This window comes from Pezoporus flaviventris, unplaced genomic scaffold, assembly GCF_033815535.1.
Source record: "Pezoporus flaviventris isolate CSIRO_AGI_PZ_B2104156 unplaced genomic scaffold, CSIRO_AGI_Pfla_v1 ptg000030l, whole genome shotgun sequence".
Lineage (NCBI taxonomy): Eukaryota > Metazoa > Chordata > Aves > Psittaciformes > Psittacidae > Pezoporus > Pezoporus flaviventris.
The window spans coordinates 5,157,683-5,168,630 of record NW_026892578.1 but is presented as its reverse complement, the minus strand read 5'-3'; the positions used below and the strand labels follow the sequence as shown (position 1 = coordinate 5,168,630).

The window sequence follows — 10,948 nt, the reverse complement described above, 5'->3', positions numbered from 1 at the left end:
AGGACCAAAATCTTCCCAGTTGAATGCCTATTTCCAACACACACAAAAGTATGCAAGAAAAGTAAGATTTATCCAGACTGGTATAGCTAAATATACATTAAGCATAGTAAATACTTAGAAAAGTTTATAAAATGCAGGATGTACAAACCAATCCCTTACAAGAGAAGCCAGCTTTCATCAGTCACTGCTAGCTCATTGACAAGATGTTTTGTGTTCTGCCTGTGATCTACACTGTGAAGACGCTTCATTAGCAGGTTAACCCTGTGCAGACAGCATCCTCCCTGCTATGCTTCTCACTGTGTGGGGCTGACCCACACCAACCACGTACTCAGTCACACAGTCACTATCTCAGAGAGTATCCTCACCAAGGACTATAGATACTGCATTATTCCCTACACAGACAAAGAGAATAAAGCCAGTCCCATATCCCCTGGTTTTCAATCAGTGCTTTTTTCTAGGAAGCAAAATCACGAAAGAGCAACTTCTGAAATCTGAAGAGAAATGAAGTAGTGGGCCCTTGGGTAACAGAGTGAAATTCATCTTCAAACCTTTCTTTACTTTGGGAAGCTGTGCTACACCGAAAAAGATCCAAGAGCACTCAGACGCTGGAGTCTGACAGCAGCATGCACAGTATCTCCATTTAGAGATGGAGGAAGGAGTAGCTGAAGAATTACAAACCAGTGAGCCTGGCTTGCGTGCCCAAGTAAGCTCAAGAAAAAAATTATGAGGGTATTGAGGATTTCTAAAGTGTAAGTTTTTCAAAACTATCTATTTTCCTTTCTGGCAGAACATTTAACATAATGGATAGGCAATTTTGCAAATAATTTGGTAATTTTTTATTAAATAAGATATCTGCACACACTTCTATATTTTTTCTTTTTTTTAATTAAAGGTCAGGACACTTGACTTGCCTCCAAATATCCTACCTTCACTTTCCTCTCCAGATGGGGCAAACAGGAAATCTTGCATAATTGTCAACATCCCTTATACCAGTTTGGCATTGACATGGTGCCAAAGGAGCATTTAACACCTTTGCTCTTAAAACACCCCAGCAGCTTAATTGCGATTGGAATTATGACTAGGAAAAAAATAACAGCCCAGTTGTTGAGCAAACATTAGAATGAATTGAACGTTTTATTTCTCAATCAAGTTGTCTTTGTGCCGCTCTATGGAATCAACTTGTTTCCAGAACAAGGTCGGAGTGAAGCAGAGCAATGGGCCAAGAGCGTTTGTTCTGTTTTACCAATGATTTGGCCAAGTAGCACAGAAGCAAAGAAATCAGCCCAGCTCGGTTCTTTCAAAACCACGCTATGTAGAACCCCTGGCCAGGAGAAGGATTCTTGGTTCTGGAGAAAATGCTCAGTTCTAGAGGGAATCTGCATACAGCGCCACAGAAACTCTAACATTTCTGTGTGGCTAACCATTTTTTCTGCTCTTTCACTTGTGGGCCATTGTGGGAAACTGTCCTCATGAGGCATTGAATACTTACTTCCTGGTGTCTGAGGACTAACTTAAGGCTTTCAATAGCAGTGGTGGAAAGGCCAAATACCTCAGAGAAAGACACCAAAACACCAAAGAACATACTCTGGGGAAGTCCCACAGCAGAGGAGCAATTAAGGTCATCACTTACTTAAAATGTTTATTAACATCTGCCATATCATAGCTGGTACATCACTGTAACATGAAAAGATAAACCATGAGTCAGATTCTGCTACAGGAACCACCCAATCTTGAAAATCCAGAGCTTGTCAATCAGAAAGTTCAACAAAACTAAGCTTGAAGAGGTCTATGGGAAGTCACAAAAGCTATCCAGGTGTAGCACCAGCTAACTTTATCTCTCTAACCTATTGCATCAAGACACAGGCCCACAGGAGAAGGAATGTCTTCAAGTCCAAACAGGAATGCTTTCACATGTGGATTTAGAAATCCTCATACAGATAAATTCTGCAGTTCATTGGACTTCTCCTTGGCAGAGTTACTACAAGATGCAAGCACTTCTTCTTTGTTATATAACATCAGTGTTCAAGCAGCATAGAAGTTCTGTGGGATCCCTTTCACACCCAGGCCTGTTATCTGTTTGAAAAAATTAAAGAAACAGAAAAGTCTCCAACTGAGTACAATGAAAACCTTCAACTGTTTTACAACAAATACCGTAACAACCTACTCCTACGTGAATGTTCTCCTGGTTCAATAGAAGACTAAAAAGATTAAATGGAGTTCTTTAGAACTCATTAAGGTCTTTAAGATAATCAAGCACCACTCAATAATTTTGCTAATTTACACATTGTCTGCGGCCCTTACATATGGTCTTTATGTCCATAGTAACCAAACGAGTCATAGTAACTTCGAATGTGCTTTGCCCATGGAAGACATCTGAGTTTGGAAAATACCAGTTCCCTTCTAGAACTGGAGAACTGAGAAGGAGATAAAAAGAGACAAGGCTCATTTAATTCTCCTGGGGTCCTAAACTCTGCTTCTTGAGAAATCTAGTAGTTCTCAGCCATGCAAAATCTGTTCCAAGCACTACTTTAAACCAGAAAGTCCCAGATTTGAGACTAGATCTCCATTTCTCCTGGAACATGTTTTCATGCTATAGCCAAACTGGCTGCAGTCAGCTTTCAGGGAATAATGGCAGTTGATGATTAAGAACTGCATTTTACATTCCTGATGTACTTTTTGCTAAATTTTTTGCTAAATGAAGAGAAAACCAAGTTTCAGATTTAAGAGCAAAAATGGACAAAAATGTGTATTATTAGTTTCTCAAAATGTAGCAACCATTTTAAATATATTAAAAAAAATAATAATCTCCAAAGTTTTGGGATTGGGATGCAGAATTTTGACCTGGTGAATGTAACCTTTAAATGTTTAAAGGTGCAATCTGTGCTGTAAACATTACATTTAGATTTCCTGGCACAATTAAAACCTGAGAATTAAGGAAGTGAAATTTCCAGAACGGATGAAAATAAAGTAAGACATAGGAGCAAGTCCCAGTTCCTTACAGTGTATTACAGACTATGCTATACAGGGCAGATTCAGACCCACTAGCGGCCTTCAGATCCCAACCAGATACCAACTTTGGCTTAGCAACATTCCAATCTTCCTTCCAAATGCATGAGTGGCTGTGCAAAAGCAGCTGTACCCAGCTACAGGACAAGCAACACATCTGGACCAACAAATGAGGTGAGCAGGATGGACACCTCACCCTGCTTGGCAGGTCTGAGATACAGAAAGAAGATCTGCTGACCTTGAAAATCTCTCCCGCATGAGGTTCCTTGGCTAAGGTGGTCTTGTCCAATCCATCATACGCAGAAGTCACGTACATTTCTGAGTAGTCTTTTCCACCAAAGCAGCAAGAAGTGATCCTCGGAGTAGGCAGCCTCACAGTTTGGATTCTTTTTCCTGGGAAAATGTGCATTTGTTTACTTATGCCATATAAATATTAATGCATACATAGCACAGATGTGGCATTCACTCAGAAGGAATCTCCTCTCCAGACAGAGGCCATATCCTAAAGGATAGCTTGTTGGGAAATCAAATTCTTTCATCTGCCTCCTCTCTAACTATTTTTCACTCTCTTCCCTGTATCTGTGAGGCTTTGTTTCCTTTCCTCATAAAGAAGTAATACACTATGTAAAGCCAGGAAGAGCAGAGACACCTGGCCTGGCATGGTTGTCATTCCCTAACAGAGTTTCCCAGCTAAACATTTCAACGCTGAATTCTTTCTTTTAATTAAATTTAATTAAGTTTTAAATTACATATAATTAAGAATTGCAGGTGTATAATATTTCTCACAATAGATATGCAATGCATTTTTTAATTTTCTTTTAGTATACTATTAAGAAGTGGGTGTGCTACATCAGGAGGTTCCTTGTGGGAGCAAGGGTACTTGACACTGGGAGGCAGCGCAGGGAGCTGTGCTCTCCATGTGATCAGGGTCTGGACCAGTGATGCTCATGGTATCACATGGATCAGAAACAGGCAATAGATAACACCTTCTTGTCTCACCTTCAAACCATTCTTCCTTGCTCTTGTATTCGTGGCACATAGGTGACACTTGATTCACACGTACTGATGGATGCCTTACCTGTCTCTGGGTCTATACGAATGACTCTCCCTCCATCAATACAGGCCACCCAGAGCTTCCCTTCTGCATCTATGCACATCCCATCGGGCATTTGCTCCTCCTTTTCTAGGTGGTACAAAAGTCTGGGGCAGGCTGCAGGGAGAGTTACAAAGCCAGTGTTACATGGGGTCCTACCAGTTCTGTATCAGATCCCAGTCTAACATCTTCCACGCTCTTGCAAACAGGTAAGTTCATTTTCCGTGAGGAAGATGTGCTGCAAAATGTATATCATATATGCATTTAGCAAATGTGTTAGAAGCCTAACTTAGCCTGGCAGAAACAAGTGACCAGTAGAACCACTGCAGTTTGGAATTGTACTGGATTAACGCTCCTATTTTACCAAGGGAAGAGAACAAAATACCACTGTCCTTCTTGTTAACCTACTAACTGCCCACCATAACACCACTGCTGCAAGTGCAAGAACTTTTCCTGGTCTTTTCTTTCTCACAGCAGCCCGGATGTCTTATTATGAGCAGCACATCACGTAAATAATGACTTAGGTTTAAATGTTGGTGATAAGCATTCTCTGCCAGCTAAAGATGAAGAACCTTACCTTTTAATGGCCAGCCAAGCTACCAGTTTTGGTTAAGCCTGGACAACAACTGCTAATGGTGTAGGCTGCAGTGAAGATGGGTTGGTGGGCCCATGGAGCAGTGCCCGTAGGCAGCAGTCTGCCTGCTCTGATCCAGTGCCTTATGGCATTTACATCACCCAAAACCAGACAGCCATTGACTTAAAGCCAAGGCTAGGAAGTTCAAATTCATTACATTTGTGTATTGGGGTGGAGAGTGTGGGGGAAAGGAAGTCACATTACATCTTCTTTAGAAATCTTGTATCATAAAATCTGTAGAGATAGATTTTCTCTGCAAAATGAGATCTGAGAGAATGTAATTATTTTGTATGATTTTCACCCATGATTACACAAAGTCCCCACTCATCAGAGCACAAAGGTAGCTCCATAATTTAAACTCCCGTGAAGTACAATTTAAACTTCCGCTGGTTGATAAAGCGCAAAAATATTTCACCGAGTTTTCAAATGAGGTTACCTCGATTTTGCTTGCACTTGAATTTTCATTTTTGCAGATGTAATGCCAGAATGTTTTGGGTTGGAAAGGAAATTTAAAGACCACCTGGCTCCAATTCCCTGCCACAGACAAGGCCACATTCCACTAGACCAGGTTGCTCCAAGCCCCAACCAGCCTGGCCTTGAACACTGCCAGGGATAGGGCAGCCACAGCTTCTCTGGGCAGCCTGTGACAGGGCCTCATCACCCTCACAGGGAAGAATTCTTCCTTCTATCTAACTCAAATCTCCCCTGTTTAAGCTTGAACTCATTACCCCTTGTCCTATCACTACAGTCCAGAATCAAATAATGTTTGTCCAGAAAATTAATCAAATGAAATTCACCAAACATCTGAGGGCAATTTTCATTTCAGAATTTGGAAACTCCAGTCACAATGATAACTTGATTCTTTAAACACAATCCTGTGATACGCATACACATACATTCCGTATTTGTATTTGTGGAACTAGTACAAATCAAAGTATTCCAGTAGATGGCACTGAAGAATAAATAGCTTCCTAAAAGCTAATTCTCACTCTGCAGTATAAATGGCTTTTTCCCTGCAGCTCCTTGAAAGGGTCTAAATATGATCCATCTACCCAGATGAAAGTAAGTTGAAGGAGTGCCAAAAGTGTGTTCACCAAATACACCTGGTGTGTAACTAAATTTGACAAAAGTCACGGTCAGCTTGCTGACAAGCTGTACCCAGGAGCTATGAGATCTGTCAAACAAATCACCTTACACACCCAGGTCTTCCTGCAGGAAGAGTGATAGCGCTATTTGTCACTGAAATTAGGAAAGCACTTGTACCAATCTTTCCAGTGTGCACATCGTAGCTGAAGGCATGCACAGCGTATGCCAGGCTGTCAATGTGAAAGAAGGTCCTGTGGTCCAGGGACCAGTCCAGACCATTGGAGATGTCCACCTGGTCTAACTGTTTTATTACTGAGTGGCTGGGGAAAAGGGTATAGAGAGCTCCTTGCTGCTTTGCTCGGACCCCCGGTGCTGTCTCTTCAGCCATTGTACCTGAAATGGAAATGTGAGTGACAGTTAGAAAGCAGAAGCTTATTTTTCCTCAGGCTTGATCAAAAACCTCCTGTAACTGTTAGTGAGAGGTCCTAGGGAGAAAGGGTCTGCCCAGGTCCCATCAGACTGGTGAGAAGGATTAAAAGGTGCAGGTCAGGAGCAGCTGCCTCCCATGGAGGTCATTCTGGCCAACAAAAGGACGAGTTTCTGCATTGCCATGAGGTTTAAGTCATATACACCAAAGACCCAAAGGAGCACCACAACACATCAGATGCTGAGGTTGCTCACAGCAAAATCCAAGAGGCAGGCAAGCATCAGGTGCTCTTTTTGTTGGTTCTCTTTGTAGACTGATTTTGTCATTTAAATGGGCTGTGACCTTAAAATACAGGTGCTGTAAATCATGGTGGCCTCAGAAGCAAGTGGAGAATAGTACAGAAGTGAGATTTTTTTTTCCTTAATGGATTTATGTCTCAGTGTTTTGCTCATTATTTAGTTTCTGATTCTGTCCAGAAAGGAAAGAGCTCTGTATCAATGGGATGGGAAGCACTCAAGGGGGAAATTCATGCCTTCTTTTAACTGTGACAGGCTGTTTCTGTTGGCTTCCCCTTTTAGAAGACTTCATGAGCTTGTTTTACAACATTTGGCCAAAGCCCCTGTAAAAGCACTGATCCACCATGCACATCTAGGAACGGGTGTGCAAAACAGGTGGGTTTCTTTTCTTGTCCTTAACTCCAGTGACATGTCAGCCCTCAAGCATAACCATGAGTGAAATGAATTTCCTGGTTTTTGGTAAATTTGAAATAAAAAGAAAAGGCTGGGTGGAAAAGCAAATGCAGAGCCATTTTCACTCCAATCAGTTGCCCTCTGCTTCCAGCATGGATTTCTGTGCTTGAGTCCTCGTTTATATAGGAGGAGAAAAAGTACAGGGCTTTGCATCGCAACCAGTGGCAAAAGTCCCTCCTGCCTTCAGGAGGCCAAGGATCTCGCCTCACATTCCTGTTTCCCACAGGCTAACCAGAGGAGGCTGTACATGAAGGGTTCAAGCTGCAGCTCATCTTTTACTGTAGGACCTGCATCCCCCTGCACACCTCCAGAAACATTCCTATCTGCATGAGCCCCTCACTGGCTTTTCAGCTCCCATGGAATCAGATGTTTGTAAAACACCATCCGCCGAGTAGAAGGGGAGCCTTCCTGCCAGACAGCCCATGTTGACAGCCCCAGTCCTCATTTGGGTCAGGGGATGTGGGGTCCCTTGTCCTCCTCCATTGGGCAGTAACTGAGCAGAGCATCCACAAGATGGCTTACGCTTGCAACGGCAGTTTTTATGGGGAACTCCACAGAGGAATCAAGAACATGGAATAAAACGCACTGTACAAAATACCCTTTAATTAGTTCTTCTTTGAGCTGGGGGAAAATTCCGCCAGGAACTTACCAGCAAAAAACCTTCCCTTTGGATCCACCTTCCCGTCATTGAATCTGTTGTTGGGCTTATCCTGCTCAAGCTCAAGGATGGTGGTGACCGCCTTGGTGTCCCAGTCCAGAAAGGCAAACCTGGTCCCCAGGGCGATGACGTAGCCCCCGCACTGCCGCAGTGCCACTGAGCCAACACGGGCATCTGTGGGCAAGAGGGAGCAGGAGATGGCGAATGGCTCCAGGCCTTCAGTCAGCCCTAATCCCCCCATCTCACTGTGAGCATCTGGGCTTGACTGGGACATCCCTGACCCGGGACAGGCTGAGTTGATGCTAAGATCCTTCTTCCCTGGGATCATTAGCACTCCTTGCTGGCTCTGTGCTCCCCAGATCTTCCCACATTCTGGGCAGACACAGCCATTAGGATTGTAGCTTTTCCTCTGCAGGTTCCAAATGAAACATCCCATCTGGGCTTAGCAAAAGCAACATGCACATGGCTCTCCGCACCTAAGCACAATCCCCTCTGATCAACTGGCTCAAAGCACACCGTATTCAGCAACATGTCACGGGAGGACAGGGATTGTGACCCCACGGAAAGTAAGGGAGACCACCATGCTGTGGGACTCCTACCAGGAGGGATGGACAGGAGCAGACAGAGAAGATTCCCATGATGAAGTGATGACTATGGACTCTTACCCACAGACACGCTCTGCACTTCATTGGTGAGAGAGCTCCAGCGGCAAACTTTCTGTGAGTTAATGTCTACATAGACGAGCGCACTCTCCCTCTCTTCCCAAACTGGGCACTCTCCCATCCTGTTCTTCTCCTTCACAACGGATTCGATTTTGATGGAGGAGGACATGGTCTGAGGGGAAGAATGCTGGTGACAGATTTAATGAAAAGCTCTCATTGTGCAGAAGTTTTATGCCTACAATGCCTAAAGGCAGAGTTTGTAAAGGGCAAAGCCCTCCAAATCCCACATGACAAGTAATTTAGGAAGTTTCTGTGACATTTCCATGTCCTCATGGCTGGAACTGAGCTCCAGGCTCCAAGGCTTCTCCTTAGCAAACCTCTCTAGGAAGAAGACTTCGAACCAGAGCTATTAATAAGGCACCTGCCTCCGGACAAGGAAGTTCTGGGGATATGTCCCTGAGCCGGGACCAAGCTGTCAACCAGAGAGTGGTGATCCCAAAGCTTTCCCTGACCCATGAGAAGGGACTGTGGGCAGCAGCACTGATGATTCAGGTGACTTTTTGTGGAAAAACAAGGGTCTTCCTTGTTAACACAGATGCTCTGACTTGCTCCACAGGAAGATGTAAGCTCATATACCATCTGCAACTTGCCACTGATGCCACTGCAGACCAAGTACCTGTTCCCACAAGGAGCCAGCGCGAATATGCAAATACCAGGGAAGGATCCTGCCTTTGAAATCCTGATACTTTCTTTTCCCTCTGAGCATTTCATCTTAATCAGCCCCCTCGCCGCCCTAGTCATGGCTCCAGCCCCTGCCGCAGACTCCACATTTCACCCTGTGCCAGGCTGCAGGGTGTAATTACTCCTGCTGCAGCTTCATTGCAAAGCCACCTATGAAGCTCTCATCCCAGGCAGCTGCTCCTGCCAGGGGGTGCTCATGTCCCATCCCTGCTGTGGCAAGGTGCCCAGAGAGACACCAGACACTCAGCCACCACCCTGGAACAGGGTGCCAGATCCCTTATATTTGTGTTCAGAGTCCACTGATGCCCTCCAAAACAGGTAGATCAGCCTCTGCCCCTGTCTCAGTGTGGGATGTGAGCAGCAGCATCCACCATTCAGCTCTTACAAAAGAAAGGGGCCTCCTCACTGCCTCAGTCACTGCTAATGGAGACATCACTGCTGCTGCACCCACTGGCCTCAGCGCATTTTTTCCACAGACCAGAGAGATATTTCTTGGGAGGCAGCCAGTCCCTGCCATAACACACTTCCTATGGATTATTGTCTTGAAGAGGGCATTTTTTCCTAGTAGGTGAGCTGATGATATGCTATACAATTAATTATCACTAATGCTCTTCAAAGTACTGGGAAGAGCCAGTAATCACCCTGAGTGGAAACTCCATGGCTGGGGACTCAGGATCTCCACTGCTCTCCAACCCCAGGCATGCATAACAAGGAGTCACACCATCACGGTAAGATCCAAACAACCCATTTATCAAATATATCCTTCTCCCTTCCAAGAAAATAGTCATGAGAGGCTGGACTTAAGCTGCTCCATGCAAGAAATCAGCATCAGTCTCAAGTGTAAATGAGGATACCCAGCAAGATGCCAGTAAAACCTCATAAAACCTCTTAGGCCATGCTCAAGCTGGAGAAGTGAGTTTCTCTTGGGTTGAAGTTTTGTGTCATGTGGCTGCCTTGTTTGGGACTTGAGGCTCAGAGACACAATGCTGACTGTATTGTATTGCGGTCTGGAAAACACAGAGTGGCTCTCACCCTCATGGGAAAACAAGGTTCAGCAGCAGCCTGGCATCCACACGGCTCCACAAAGGAAGAAAGTCTCCAGATCTGCAGCAGACGGTATTTGTTTTGTTTGCTGTTTCATTGACAAAGCTGAGCTGTATTAAACCTCTCTCTTCCCACCACCACCTGTTCAATTTATTGCTCCTTCTCCAGCAGCAACAATACCAGGGCCCGGCAGATAATCCGGAGTGAAACACTGATTGACAGACCCATCCTGCGTGTCACATGAGGAGTATGCAATCACATCACTGACAGCTATTTCCCAAGGCACAGGCAGAGGAGAAACCAACCTGCACGCACCAGCTGCCTGCTTACCCTTCTCATGCCCCCACCACGATGCTGCCTAGACCTGCCCTGTCCCATGGAAACTCAGCACACATCCACCTTCCCCAGCTGCACATCCAGCCTCAGCATTTCACCCCTTCTCCAAAGGATTAGCTCTTGTATGTCCCTCCAGCTGTGGGTCCCTTTAATTTTCAAATATCTGAATATTTTGGCTCAAAGTTTTAAGCAGAGGGTAACCAAAAGGGAAGATCTGTGCCTTATTGGCTGAGGTTTCACTAATTTTCACAAACAACTAAAAAGTGAGAATTTTAACAGGATGTTCATTCAACCCTAACAGGCAGCACTGTCATCCAAAAGAGGCCTCACAACTTGGCAAGGATGCAGCCCCTGTTCCCCCCAGTGCTTGGTGGTCCACCTCCTTCTGCACTTTCCCTGCTTGCACCACATGGAGGTATATAGGAGCAGCGTTCCACAGAATACAGCATCTCAGGGGAAACAATGTGGAAATGACCACAAAAAACCCTGTTCAAAACGTCCCAACTTCACCA

The 10,948-nt window shown here is 44.7% G+C and overlaps 1 protein-coding gene across 1 annotated transcript; it reads right to left on the bottom strand.

Annotated features, from left to right (window-relative positions):
- Positions 1–1,184: 1,184 nt before the first annotated feature.
- On the bottom strand, positions 1,185–10,584 carry LOC133272550 (regucalcin-like). The gene is made up of 6 exons (XM_061459784.1): positions 8,319–10,584; positions 7,645–7,827; positions 5,997–6,212; positions 4,085–4,216; positions 3,245–3,399; positions 1,185–2,073 (listed from the first exon to the last, which is right to left on the bottom strand). The coding sequence occupies exons 1-6, from the start codon at positions 8,482–8,484 to the stop codon at positions 2,023–2,025; spliced, it is 903 nt and encodes a 300-aa protein (XP_061315768.1). The 5' UTR covers positions 8,485–10,584; the 3' UTR covers positions 1,185–2,022.
- Positions 10,585–10,948: the final 364 nt, after the last annotated feature.